Source organism: Grampus griseus (assembly GCF_964374135.1).
Source record: "Grampus griseus genome assembly, chromosome: 16".
Lineage (NCBI taxonomy): Eukaryota > Metazoa > Chordata > Mammalia > Artiodactyla > Delphinidae > Grampus > Grampus griseus.
The window spans coordinates 28,019,217-28,034,762 of record NC_139010.1 but is presented as its reverse complement, the minus strand read 5'-3'; the positions used below and the strand labels follow the sequence as shown (position 1 = coordinate 28,034,762).

Here is a 15,546-nt window from a genome sequence, read left to right as displayed (position 1 = left end):
GTGCCTAACATGTATCCAGCACCATGCCAAGGGTCATGTAAGAAAAAAGCATAGTGCAGTTCCTTTGCACCAAGAGCTTACTGTATATAGAAAAGATTTAGTAAGATACTTTCCTTAATTGCCTCTCTCCCCAGCAATGTTTATAAACACTGCATGCAACGCTTATACTAAATTGTAAACCTAGTACAAAAATATATATATATTGAGCTTCCTCTCAAGTAAGAAATTAGAAAGCAGAAGAGTAACGTGAGTCAAGAAAGTCAAAGGAAATTGTAAATTAAAGGGAAAAAACCCTCTCTTTTATTCAAAACACTGCTTGTTTGGCAAATCATAAGTTAAGATCATCACATAAATATACAAATTGTTAAACAGTTAAAACAAAAGATGAAGCCAGTAATCAACAAAAGATATGAACTAAAGGAAAGTAAGAAAATCATTTTTATTTATCCAGAGACTGCTCTGACATAGAAACCAGGCTTACCCATTTTGAATCCCCAAAATCTGGCATGTAGTTATTAATTCTTAGTTTGTACAATAGGTTCAAACTGTTAATAATTTAATCATCTGTTTAAAAAATAAAGGTAATTAGTGTAGCATGGTAGAAAAAGAAACAAATAGAGTCAGGAGATACAGATTCCATCTCAGGCTTGCAATGCTAACTGTAATCAAGGGCAAAACATCTAACTTTGCTGAGCCTGTTCCGCTGTTGTAAAATGAATAAAGAAGACTAAATTATCTCCAAATTCCAATTTGTCTCAAAAATCCTATGAGTCCATGGTTATACATTTCCTGCTATAGTACATATAATAATAGTGAAATACACACACTCACACCCCTTGGACTTCCACTTATGTATGGCAGAAAGATTATCTACTCTTCCTTCCAAGACTGTTAAAATGATAATAAAGGCACAAAAAAAGGCAAACACCTACAGGAGCAAAAAGAATACTAATGTTAAAAAAAAAAAGAATACTAATGTAATTAAGCATTAATGGTCAAAAGGTTTCCACAAATTTTCAGAAAAAGGAAAGCAGATGAGGAACTCAGCAGCACTAAAGAAACTAAAATCTCATTTGCAATTGAAAGAGACTACTTATGATAAGCAAGCTTAGTCCACCTGCAGAAACCCTAAATCTCAGAGGTTACAGATAAGGCCTGGAGCTACAAGTAAGGGAATGGACTACCATCTCACCATCACAACTTACAATTCCTAAAATAAATTAGAGATAAATTAGAGGTTTATTCCCTCAAGAAACGAAAGAGAAGTATCTCAGAACTAAGGAACAACAGGCAAACCAGGGGGAATAGGGAGAGACAGGTGAAACTGCCTACTTAATTATGGTATCTCTAGCCCCCTTTCCCTGGACAACTCAGAATAAAGCAGCCAAGCTTAAACCTTCAGAAAGGAAAATGGAAGACTTTTCTGTAAAGAAACTGAACAGACTCTTTAGACTTTCAGAATAGGTTTTTAGCATAACCAAGCCACAATAAAGTCCCATCAGTCAACAAGCCCAAAATAGGTTTTTAGCATAACCAAGCCACAATAAAGTCCCATCAGTAAACAAGCCCAACCTGATAGGCACAGAGTAAAGGGACGAAGTAGGTAATTAAATAAGTTAATCCTACCAGAGGATTGTAAGTTAAAAAAAAAAAGTATGGGACACCCCTATAAGTTATTGATCACTCAAGAAAGCAGGTTTGCTTAACCACAAAACCAAGCTGGCTTGCTTAGCAACAAAACCATGCAACAGAAGTATGAGACATGCCCCCAAACAATAAAACAATGGTGGCATGAGACCCACATCCTGCCCAGTGAGCTCAGTAAGTTAATGACCCCTTGGACATGCTCTCTGTACACATAAAAAACAATAATTTATAAAAACGTGACACTTCAAAGTGAAAGACCCTCATTGTACTGAGACATGGAATAATTTTTCCATAGTGCCATGACAGTCCCGGTTTGACCACGTAGGGACAAGAAAACTCCCCTGCCCGACACAGAGGAGGAACTGGTGATGGAAGTGTGATGTCTACTCAAGAATGAGGAAGAAGGTGGTCTTCTCCCCCTCCCACTTTTCCTTTGATTATAAAACTGTAGCCCACTAAGTTCTTGGGGCGCAGCACCTTCTCATCTGCCCACTTGTAAGCCTCACAAGCGGCCTACTCTAATAACTCACTTCTTATCTATCACTTTGCCTCTCACTGAATTCTTTCTGCGCTGAGACATAAGGAACCGGAGCTCCTCAGAGCCCCCTGAAACGCCACCTAGTGGTTTCAAACCCACATATACCAACCTGCCAATGAGGTTTTGAATGTGGGGTATGCGTGTGTGTGTGTGTGTGTGTGTTTGAAAAAAAATTTTTTGGCTTTATTTATTAGTGCTCTTTGGCTATGTAACAAATTCACCCAAAACTTAGAAGGTTAAAACAACAGTCTTTATCCCATACAGTTTCTGAGGGTCAGGAATCCAGGAGTAGCTTAGCTGAGTTTTTCTGGCTCAAGGTCTCTCACGTGGTTGTAGTCAAGCTGTCAGCCAGAGCTGCAATCATCTCAGGGCTCAACAGAGAATGGAGAAGCCACTTCTCAGCTCACTTACATGGTTGTTGGCAAGTCTCAGTTCCTCAATAGCTATAGGCCTGAGGCCTCTACCTCCAGTCATGTGAGCCTCTCACAAGGTGTCTGAATGTCCGAGAGAGAGAAAGAAGAGAGCAGCCACAATGGAAGACACTGTCTTTTACAACATAATCTCCGAAGTAGGATACCATCACTTCTGCCCTATTACACAGATCAGCCATGGTGCAATGTGGGAGGGAACTACTCACGAGAATGCCAGGAAGAGGGGATCATCAGGAGCCATCTTGGAGGCTGACGATCACAGCCTGCCTTCTGGCCCCCAAGGATCCCTGCCTCCTGTTTTTCAAATCCATGTGTAGTGCCTTCCCACATTATACCAGGTTTGGTTTGTATGACCAATAACAAGCATATGGCAAAAATGATGACATGTTATTTCCAAGAATAGGTTATAAAAAAGACTGCAGGGCTTCCCTGGTGGCGCAGTGGTTGAGAGTCCGCCTGCCGATGCAGGGGACACGGGTTCGTGCCCCAGTCCGGGAGGATCCCAAATGCCGCGGAGCGGCTGGGCCCGTGAGCCACGGCCACTGAGCCTGCGCGTCCGGAGCCTGTGCTCCACAACGGGAGAGGCCACAACAGTGAGAGGCCCGCGTACCGCAAAAAAAAAAAAAAGACTGCAGCTTCCATCTAGGGAAAATTACACTATTACTCTCTCTCAAGTCACTCGCAATAGGGCAAACAGCTGCCATGTTTTTAGGACACTCTGAGATTTATGAAGTGAGGGACTGAGGCCCTCACTCCAACAGCACTTCAGAAACTGAGGCCAGCCAACAGATCAATGAGCTTGGAAGCCACAGTTGAGCCTTGAAATGATTGCCACCCTGGCCAACAGACTGACTACAACTTCATCAGAGATCCTAAGCCAGAACCACCCAGCGATGCCACACTCTCAAATTCTTGACCCTCAGAAACCATGTGAAAGACTAAATGTTTGTTACTTTAAGCAGCCAAGTTTTGTGGTTATGTATTACATAGCAATAGATAACTATTATTACATAGCAACAGATAACTTCATTAAAGCTTTAAGAAAAAAAAAACTCATAAAAGCAATTAAGGATTGTTACAAAAATATTAAATTGTATAGAATTTTGAAATAAAAGTACCCACCTTAGCCAACCCACCCTCCCATGACTGCTGGAGTTTAGAACATATCCTTCCAGACTTTTTCTTATTCCTTTGCAAATAAACAGAATAAGTTTTAATGTCTTACCCTTAAATAAGAACAGACAGCCAAAGATCACCTAATATTGGAGGAAAGGCTCCACCATGAAGGAGAAAGGCCACAATAAACAACCAGAAAAGAACAATCCACAGGGAACAAAGATAAAGCAGGAAAGAAAAGACATTCAAAAACCAAACAGAACCAACTCTAATACACTTAGACAGACAAGGGGGAAAAATGCATCCATAACACAAGAACAAAATGTTACATAATGATAATTTACTAATACCAAGGTCAAAAAAAAAAATTCTAAAAGCTTGCATAGAGAAAAAACTGGTAATATAAAGAGTTCTATTAGATGCTGGAAGACAATGGCACATGCCTTCAAAATTCTCAAAGAAAACTCTATACTAACCAATCAATAAGACGTGAGGGGAAAAAAATTTTAAAGATCATCAGACATATACAAAGATTCAAAAAATTACCATATGCTTATGCACTCTTTCTCTGATGGATATGCTATACACACACACACACACACAGAAAACCAATAAAGAAGACATGAGATAAAGGAAGACTACTGTTTAAAAGGAAAAGAAAAGAAAAAAAAAGACAAGTCTAGCAACACAACCAGTTCAGTTTGGAGCACAAAGATGGAGAACTGAAGAAGGGAGGTCACCAGAGGAAAAGAGGTTGATAGACTTACTGATTTTGAGGAGAACGGGTAGCGGAGAGAGTGCTTATTAGGCACATTACAGACTTAATAGAGTGGCTATTGAAAATTTGAATAAGTGTATAGAAAATAGTGCAAATGAACACAAGATACACTGAAAGAAAAAAAGTTTTATAAGTAATCAAAGACTACAATTCTGTTCACAATGATTACTGATCTGGTTTTTAAATTTTTATTTATTTTATTAATTATTTTTTTATTGGCGTAGAGTTGATTTACAATGTTGTGTCATTTTCCGCTGTACAGCAAAGTGAGTCAGTTATACATATATATATATATATATATATATATATCCACTCTTTTTCAGATTCTATTACAATATAGGTCATTACAGAGTACTGAGTAGAGTTCCCTGTGCTATACAGTAGGTTCTTACTAGTTATCTATTTTATATATAGTAGTGTATATATGTCAATCCCAATCTCCCAATTTATCCCTCCCCCCATCCCTTTCCCCCTTGGTAACCGTAGTTTGCTTTCTACATCTGTGACTCAATTTCTGTTTTGTAAATAGGTTCATTTGTACCATTTTTTATATTTGTTTTAATGTAATATAACAAAATGGGGAAGATGAAGAAGAGGAAATGGTGTGAGTGAAAGAGAGCTAAATCCTTAGGTATCATAACAGAGACTATATATAATATCGAAATAGCTAGAGAGATAGACCTCAGAAAGCCCTAAGCTTAGGACGGCTAGGTGGATGGGTATTTATGAGACATTAACCGCCAATTCACCTATTCTCCCAGTAAGCATTCAGGAATGCAGAGGCTTTCTGACAAGTAACTAGAACCTGGTTAACAAGGACAAAAGTAATCAGAGACCCTCCAACAATTAAAAAAAAAAAAATCAAGAGAGTGTATAAATGCTGAGAGAATTGCAAAAGCAAAGTTCTCAGAAGGTCAGAGGGAATCCTCTCCACCATCACCCAGTAACAAGATTTGGTCATCTATTCTCCCAGTGACTTGAAGACCAAGTGTGCCCCTCCACACAGTGCTATTGTATCCTCTATTCTGGAATCCTTCCTAATGGAATCATGTTCTTGTATCCTTTCCTAACATTAAAGGAACTTTTGTCCTTTGCCTCTCCAATCAATCACCCTTATGAAAAATCACACAAATACTAGCATATTATTTAGAAATAGGCAGATACCAGGAAAAAACAGCTAATAGAATTTAAAATCTGGAAAAACAGCACTTATGCAGAATGGGGTAAAAGCAAGGAGAAAGATGGAAGATGCAGCAAAGAACTGATTTTTTCCTTAAAAACCTTCAGTACTAGCTTACTTTTTAACTAGTACTAGTTTTACAATAATTATTTTTTTAACTGAAAAGGCCAAGTACTTTTTAAAAAAAAATCAGAATCACAAAAACAGATACTTTATAAGAATTTTAACAGTTAATTCATTTTTATAGTGTAAGATACTAATAAGTATATATTTAATTCATTTGTTACAGTACCTAGCAAATTATTCCTGGATAATTTATTTTTACACCATGCAAATATAAAACACTCATCTAAACATGGTCTAAAACATAAGTTAAACACAGTCTGTTGAAATGATGAGGAACACTTTCAAGTGTATTTTGGAAGAAATGGTCAGGAATATAAGAAAGAGAATGCTCTACTTTTTATGATTAGAGTTCAAAAATGTGCCTTTTATCTCCAAGTACTGATTTCAAAAGTCAGTTTTACTGATTAAAACCCTCCTAAAATAAAAAAAATAAGACTTCAGCTGGCCATTTGGGATCAGCTGCTAGTGAAACAAAGAAGCTATTTGAGTTCCCAATAGTGTCAGCACACAGCTGCCACATCATAATCACTCTGATCATATTTGCATGAACCTTTAAAAACATAGTGTACAGTGAAAAAAAAGCTAATTTCCTAAGACTACACAGAGTATTATCCCATAAACACAAACATATACAATATCTCTCTGGGTTATACATAGATGTCCGGGGCACGTTCATCAAAACAGTTTAACACTGGTTACACGTCATAAAATTTCAAGATTTTTTACTTCCTCTTTGTACTTTTATATGCTATTAGAATTTTTTTAAAACAGTGACAATCAATTAGTTGATTTCCTGGGCAAAACATCTCACACTAAGCAAACAAAGGAGTTCTAACTTTAAACGCATAAATTCATGTCAATTGATTCTATTTTGTTCTATTTATAAAGTTTTCCTGACATGTAACTGACATACATCTTAAATATTTAAAGTATACAATTTGGTAAGTTTTGATACATGTATATGCTCATGAAATCATTATACAATCAAGGTAATGAACACACTCCTAAAAGCTCGGTCCTGTCTCTCTGTAATCTCTCCTTCCTGCCTTGTAATCTCTCCTTCCTGCCCTCCGCCACACCCTGGCATATGCACAGGAAACCAATGATCTGCTTTCTGTCACTATAAATTGAATTCCCTATAATCTCAATATAAATGGAATGATACAGTATGTATTCTTTTTTGTCAGGCTTCTTTCAATGAACACAATTATTCTGAGTTTCATCCAAACAATATTCCTTTTTTATTTCTGACTAGAATTCTAATGTATGGGTAAACAATCTGTTTAATGATTCACCTGTTGATAGACATTTAGATAACTTTCAGGTTCTAGCTATTAAAAACAAAAATCACCATAACATTAGTGAACACATCTTTGTACGGACACATGTTTTCACTTCTCTTGGGTAAATATCTAAGAATGAAATGGTTGGATCAAATAGACGTGTGTTTAACTTTTTAAACTGAAATTCAGTGCAGCACTTTAACTCCCCATGAGAAGAAAGCTGTAGTTCCTCCATTATCTAGCCAACATTTGGTATGCTTTGTTTTAAAATTTTAGCCATTCTAACAAATGTGTGGTAGTACTTCACTGTATCTTTAATTTACATTTCCCTAATAATGAAAGAGACTGAGTACCTTTCCATGTGGTTATTTGCCATCCATATATCTTTGGTGAATGTTCAAATGCCTTGCCCATTTTTTTATTGGGTTGTTTCTTTTCTGATTGAGTTTTGAGAGTTCATTATGTATTCTGACTGGTAGTCCTTTATCAGACATACGCTTTGCAAAGATTTTCTCCAAACCTGTGGTTTGTCCTTTAATTCTTATAACAGTGTCTTTCCAATAGTAAAAATTTTCATTTTGAAAAGGTCCAGCTTATCAATTTTTCTTTTATAGAACATACTTCTGGTGTTCTACATTTAAGAAATTCTGGTTTAAACCACAGTCACAAAGATTTTCTCCCATATTATCATCTAGAAGTGTTATACTTTTAGGCTTGACGTTTAGTTCTATCAGTTAATTTTGTATATGGTACAAAATACAGATCTAAATTCATTTTTATGCATGTTGATAACCAATTGTTCAAGCACTATCTGTTGAAAAGACAATCCTTTCTCCACTGAACTGCCTTGCACCTTTGTCAAAAATCAGTCGTCCAGGGAATTGCCTAGTGGCACAGTGGTTAAGAATCCGCCTGCCAAAGCGGGACACGGGTTCGAGCCCTGGTCCAGGAAGATCCCACATGCCACTGAGCAACTAAGTCCTTGCGCCACAACTAATGAGCCTGCGCTCTAGAGCCTGCAAGCCACAACTACTGAAGCCCGTGCTCCGCAACAAGAAGCCACGGCAATAAGAAGCCCATGCACCGCAATGAAGAGTAGCCCCCGTTCGCTGTGACTAGAGAAAGCCCGTGTGCAGCAACGAAGACACAACCTAGCCAAAAATTAATTAATTACAAAAAAATCAGTCGTCCATTTCTGCGTGGGTCTATTTCTGGACTTTCTATTCTATGCCATCAAACTTTACACTGATATCACTGTTTTGATTACTGTAGCTTTATAATAATTCTAGAAATCAGGTAGTAGCTTTTTTTGTAGATTCCATCAGTTATTCTACATAAATGATCATGCCTTTTGGAAATAAAAACAGTTTATTCCTTCCTTTGCAACCTGGATGTCTTTTACTTCTTCCTGCCTGATTGTCCTGAACAGAATCTTCAGGACCACTGTATACATTTTGAAGTGGTGAGAGTGGACATCCTTGAATTGTTTCTGATCTGGGGGGAAAGCATGCAGACTTTCACCATTAGGAATTATGTTATTAGTAGGCTTTTCCCTAACCCAAATTTTATGAGGTTAAAGGAGTTCCCTTCTATTCTAAGAACGCTATAAGAAACTTTATCAGGAATAGATAGTAGTTTTGGCAAATGGTTTTTCTATCTATTGAGATGACAATGTAATTTTTCTTTCTTTAGTTTGTTAATAGAGTTAAGTGCTCTAATTACATTCCAAACGTTACACCTACTCTACATTCTTAGTATACTATTTAATTCTGAAAAAAGGGATAAATACAGTGATACTAGTATTAAGTATGTTTAAGTGAGTTTCAATCTTCACTACCACTTTGTATTCAAAGTTGGTAAGACAATTATAGATAGCTAACAGAATGAAAACGTATCAATCTTTATTAAAATAAAAAATATAGTTAAACAGAAGTTAGAAAGTAGAAAGTTAAAAGTTAGACTAGAAGTTAGAGTCAGGAGTTAAAGTAGAAGGTTAACAGAACTTAAAAGGAGCGAAGTAGCAGACGGAAGAATAGAGGCACTTCTAATTCTATATAATGAGAAGTCTAAGGATTCTATTGAAAGTTGATACAAGAAAATATTTTAATGTGTGTATATTATATCATTTAAAAGTACAAGGCAATCAGAAGTAAAACCATTAACATAATTGTATGCAGGAGTGTTTCTGATTAGCAAAGTATATTTTAAAAATTTGTATCTGAATTTCTTAGGATAAGACACATTCTCCAGTTTGTCCTTGGCGCCTCAACCTATTTCCTATTATATTACAATAGGGCAAATTTACACATTTATAAATTCTTGCCTGATCCTTTGACACTCGAACTTATACAGATGAAGAGTTATAAAGATAATCTCCAAGACATTAAAAAACAGAATTTGTTAAAAATGGTTATCCCCCAAAATCAGTTGTATTTCTATGTATTAGCAATGAACAATCCAAAAATGAAATTAAGAAAACAATTCCATTTACAGTAGCATCAAAAATAATGAAATACTTAGGATTAAATTTAACCAAGGAAATGCGAGACTTCTAAACTTAAAACTACTAAACACTGTTGAAACAACTTAAAGAAAGACATCTCCTGTTCATGAATCGGAAGACTTAATATTGTTAAAATGGCAATGCTTCTAAAACTGATCTACAGATTCAGTGCAATCCCATTCCAAATTCCAACTGCCTTTTTTACAGTAATGGACAAGTTGATCCTAAAAGTAACAAGGAATTGCAAGGGACACTGAATAGCCAAAACAACCTTGAAAGACAACAACAAAGTTGGAGGGCTCACACTTCCTGACTTCAAAACTTACTACAAACCTACAGTAATCAAATCAGTGTGGTACTGGAATAAGGACAAGCATACAGACTTATGGAATAGAACCGAGAAGCCAGAAATTAACCCAAACACCTATGGTCAACGGATTTTTAAGAGGGCCAAGACCACTCAATGGGGAAAAGAAAACTCTCTTCAACAAATGGTGCAGGGACAACTAGATTTCCACATGCAAAAAAAATGAAGTGAACCCTTAACACACAACTGATACAAAAATTAACTCAAAATGGATCAAAGCTCTAAATTTAAGAGCTAAAACTAAAACTCCTAGAAGAAAACATAGGCATAAATCATTGTGACCTTAGATTTAGCAACAGATTTTCAGATATGACAGCAAAAGCACAGCAACAAAAGAAAAAATAAACTGGACTTCATCAAAATTTAAAACTTACACATTAAAGGATACTCTCAAGAAAGTCAAAATAACCCACAGAATAGGAGAAAGTGTTTGCAAATCATAAACCTATTAAGGGTCTAGTATTAAGAATATATAGGGTTTCCCTGGTGGCACAGTGGTTGAGAATCTGCCTGCCAATGCAGGGGACATGGGTTCATGCCCTGGTCCGGGAAGATCCCACATGCTACGGAGCGGCTGGGCCCGTGAGCCATGGCCGCTAAGCCTGCGCATCCGGAGCCTGTGCTCCGCAGCAGGAGAGGCCACAACAGTGAGAGGCCTGCGTACCGCAAAAAAAAAAAAAAAAAAAAAAAAAAAGAATATATAAAGAATTCTTACAACCACAACAAAAAACAAATTAAAAAATGGGTGAAGAACTTCAATACACATTTTTCCAAAGATATACAAATGGCCAATAAGCACATGAAAAGATGCTCAGCATCATTAATAATTAGAAAAATGTAAATCAAAACCACAATATTACTTTACACCCACTAGGATGGCTATAATTTTATTTTTTCTCCTTTTTTTTTTTCTGGCCATGCCACGCAGCATGTGGGATCTTAGTTCCCCAACCAGGGATCGAACCCATGACCCCTGCAATGAAAGCACAGAGTCTTAACCACTGGACCACCAGGGAAGTCCCAGGATGGCTATAATTTTAAAAAGGGAAAAAAGACCACGTTTTGGTAAGGATATGCTTCTTTAAAAAGCTAAACACAGAATTACCATCTGACTTAGCAATTCCACTCCAATACATATACCCAAAAGAAATGAAAATATATACCCATGCAAAAACTTGTACATGAACGTTCACAGCATCCTTCTTCATAATAGCTAAAAACCGAAACAATCCAAGTGCCCATCAACCGATGGCTCCACCAACTGATGAATGCATAAACGAACTGTGGTATATACAAACAATGGAATATTATTCTGCCTTAAAAGGAATGAAGTACTGATACATGCTACAACATGGATTAGAGAGGGCAGGAAGAATATGTAGGACACCATGTATCCATTCAAACATCCATCCACCATTCAAACACCATGTATCTCCACTATTGCCCCCTAATAATAAGTTTTGATGACACATGGAAGAGCACTGAAAAACATCATGTTAAGTAAAATAAGCCAGACACAAAAGGCCACATATTGTATGTCTCCACTTATATGAAATAAAATATCCAGAACAGGCAAATCCATGGAGACAGAAAACACACTGGTAGCTCCCAGGAGATTGGGGAGAGGTGGGGAGGGCAGGTGGGAATACTGAAATGACCACTTAAATGGCTATGTGTTTCTTTTGGGGGTGATGAAATGTCCTGGAGTTAGATAGTGGTGACGGTTGTACAACACTGCAAATGTCCTAGCAGTCATTGAATCATACACTCTAAAATAGTTAAAATTATGATTTAATTTTAAGTAAATTTTACCTCAATAATATTTTTTTAAAAGTGGTTGTCCCTGGGCATAGAACTTGGGGTGTTCAAGGGGAAGGGGATCTTAATTTCTCATTATTAAATATTTTTTAGTACTTTTTTTTTTTTTTAGTACTTTTTTTTCCTTGCACCAAATCATCACAGACAGATAAATAAACAAAATGATTTCTCAGCTAAATTAACATCAAAAGTTATTATTAGGGGGAAACAGTGGAGATTCACGGTGTCTGAATTAAGTCCTACATATTCTTCTTGCCCTCTCTAATCCTATTCCTTCTCCCATATGTTATGGTACCACTATAGATTTAGTTCACTGACAGTAATTTTAAAATGTGGAAATTAAATCATTAGGTTATTCACATACTTCTTCCTTGCAAAGAATAAAAAAATAAATTTCAAGTGAAAGTAGCAACAGGAATGAACAAATGTACCTAAGTTTTCCCAGGGAAAACTGCGGTCAATTACTCAATAAATAATAATGGTGCACTTGCTATTATCAGATTTAAATTTCCTGAATTTTCCTCCAATTGAAGATGTTAAACAGTAAATTCAATTCTAAAATTTTCAGTTTTTCTTTAGATGTAAGTTTCACATAGTACATATGAAGAGCTTAATACTTACTTATCAAGGAAATCCTTATCCACCACAGCAGTGATGTCAAGAAGAGGATTTCCCATTCCAAAGAGAATATTTTCACTAAAAAAAAACACAAAATACAAGTTAGAAATACTTCTGAAAGTAAGGTGATGTGTAAAATGCACAAATATAAAAATAAATATCTTCACTTTACCTTGGAAATAAACTTAACATACTAGTTTATTAAACCTCTGATTTGCCTATTACATGTAGGACGACATTTTAGAGGAAGCACAAAGCCATTTAGAAAAGAGAATGACTTTTAAATTGGATGAAATAAAACATAACAAAAGAAGAAACCAGATCATGTGATTTTTTTCCACAATATTTAACAGCTAATGACTAAAGCTAATTAAATTCAATTTTTTTAAGGTCTATCACAATAAAGTTTTATACTCAACAAACATGATAGATATTTAACTCTCTAGATAGTAAAATACTGATCTAATCAAAGTTTATTAGGGAGCATACAGCAAGTCCTGGAGGAATCCAGGCAACAGCCTTACCCTTCAAAAACTGAATGACTGGGGTGGGACCTTCACAATGGGTATCATAGTGTAATTTTCAATTACATTTAACAGACTTTGAGGGAGTCTGTTTTCCATAACTGATTACAATACGGCTCAAAACTGAGGGAAAGATAGAATTCCACCACAACTGATACCAACTGACAGCAAGAAATGGACCAGAGGCCATAGCTGGGTCAGCCTCAATGAGAGCCATTCTTCTAGTTTATGCAATAAAATTTGCCTCTGTGCAATTTCCCATTGGTATCTAGTTTGCTCAAGCTCTCTTCCAGTTGCCTCCATACCAGTTACCCTCCTCACCATTTGGAGGTTATCAGTAATATCAATAGGACTGATACCCAAAAGTTTCTTTAGGAGAACGAGGTATAGCCTACAATTATAGTGTAAAATGATTTAGAAGACTGAATTACAGTCTCTTATTAAAATCACAGATTGGGCATCTATGGCTGAATATGCAATTAGGAGAAATTTGTCCCTTTTTCTATTTAAAGAAAAATGATGGGGGAGGCATAAAAGACAAGGCATTTATTTATTCACACGGGCATCTGTAATCAAAATAAAAGTCTAATATAAAAAGAAAATAAGTGCTTAGAAAATGAAGGATCAACAGGCAGATACAGTAAAACGTGACCATCATTTCATTACGGACTTCTCTGCCTGATTTCTGTATTATTAGTCAAACAATAAAAACTCTTAGAACTTGTTTATTTTTCTTTAAAAAAGCACAGGGGAGCTGCTTGGTTGTTTCTTTTTATTCACGCTTTTTAAGTGTTCAGTTCAATATATACAGTAATGTAACCACCACCAAAATCAAAATATGAAACATTTCCATCATCACAAAAAAATATCCTCCTGTCCCCATGTCAGTCTCTCCACCCCCAACTGGTCCCCTCTAGGTTTTTTTGTTTTTTTGGTTTTTTTTTTTTTTGCGGTACGTGGGCCTCTCACTGTTGTGGCCTCTCCCGTTGCGGAGCACAGGCTCCAGATGTGCAGGCCCAGCAGCCATGGCTCACGGGCCTAGCCGCTCCGCGGCACGTAGGATCCTCCAGACCAGGGCACGAACCCGTGTACCCTGCATCGGCAGGCGGACTCTCAACGACTGCGCCACCAGGGAAGCCCCCCTCTTGGTTTTAAGGAATGTAACTGTGATACTTCTTTTTAAGAAGTCAGTCCTTTGCACATCTCCTGCATTCTCAAAATAGTTCATAACACTCTATTTGAAAATTTATTAAAAATAATATTACCAAATTAATTCAACCTCTCTGGGCCTATGGTTTCTACAAAGAATTATGGGGGAAAATGAGCACACTGAATCACAATAACCATGTTTAAACTCATTCCTAAACTTATTTGTCCAACAAAACCTTTGCTTATGGAGAAGAATATGTAAAATGTGATTCAGAGCTCCGCGTGTAAAGGACAAAAGAGGAAGAACTTGTACACTGACTACTGTTCCTCACTGCAAGAAGTACAGAGCATGTGTACTTGATGAGAGATGCTGTCAAGTTGGAATTGTCCGGAGCCTGTGTGGAACCTGTTGCAGCAACAGTGGCTAAGGTAAGAGGTGGGGACAATAAAATTTAAAACAGCAGATAAAAGGTGTCTTCAAACAGTAAGTTAAGTAAAAACTATACAATTATTTCCAAAAGCAAATAAGTTTAAACTACTCATGTCGTTTTCCTCTCCATCAGTGTACGTAAATGAGAAACTATTATATGATTTCATTCTAGTATGACAAATTAACTTTGTTAAAAACACTAATTCTTCAAAATGGCTAGTTTCCTAAATACAAACTAGTGTCCACGCCAGTAAATACTGTATCACCCTTCTTAAACAATGAAGATACTATTTAAGTAAGCATTTACTTTGAACTTGTCCTATTAGATGTGAACAAGATGGGGGCTGGTCTATGGCCAAAAACTATGACTAACCCATACTAGGATTATTGTTTTGTTCCAAATGTTAGCAATGTCTTTTTCCTGGAATGGATGCTAGGATGAAAGATTCTGAATGACTTTTTCTTTCTTTCTTTTTTTTTTTTTGGTCAGTAATTTTGAAGTGTCTCATAATTCAGGCTCCATCCAACATAAACCTATACTATAATTATTATTTTGTTAGACAACCTACAAATACTGCACACTGACGTAGATATTACGTAAAAGATCCTGAGAAAACTTTGTCTTGTTTATTGATATATTGATATTGATTAGCCCTCTGGTCATCAAAAATATTTACTTACATCTGGTGCCAGAATAAACACTATTGATGAGTGTCCTTAACTGTTACAGCAATCATCCCCTTTTTAAATTCAGAAAACTCAACTTTATATGTGATTCCTCTCTCTCCATCAATAAGCACCATTCTTAGTAGTAACTGCATCTTCCTGGTTTGTTCCAACAGTTCATCTACCAGGAACCCCACAACACCCGACTGGCGCTGCCTTTAACTAGGTCCTCTACAGACCTTGCCTAAATTCCTACACTGCTGCTATTTTTTTAGCCACAATAAATCCTGTACAATATCACCGAATTATATTATTTAAACAAATAATGATATTTTTCCACTTAAAAGTTATTCCCCTTACAACTGTGTAGAG

At 36.5% G+C, this 15,546-nt stretch overlaps 1 protein-coding gene across 7 annotated transcripts in view; it reads right to left on the bottom strand.

Moving 5' to 3' along the window:
• Positions 1 to 15,546, bottom strand: part of ADK (adenosine kinase) — a 486,537-nt gene that overhangs the window by 432,677 nt on the left and 38,314 nt on the right. For all 7 annotated transcript variants that reach the window (XR_014297905.1, XM_082674082.1, XM_082674080.1 and 4 more), the window contains one exon: positions 12,409 to 12,483. Coding sequence is in view for 6 of the 7 variants with exons in the window: in XM_082674082.1 (XP_082530208.1) it covers positions 12,409 to 12,483 (75 nt within the window). In the remaining variant the exon portion in view is untranslated. The remainder of the gene's footprint in view (positions 1 to 12,408; positions 12,484 to 15,546) is intronic.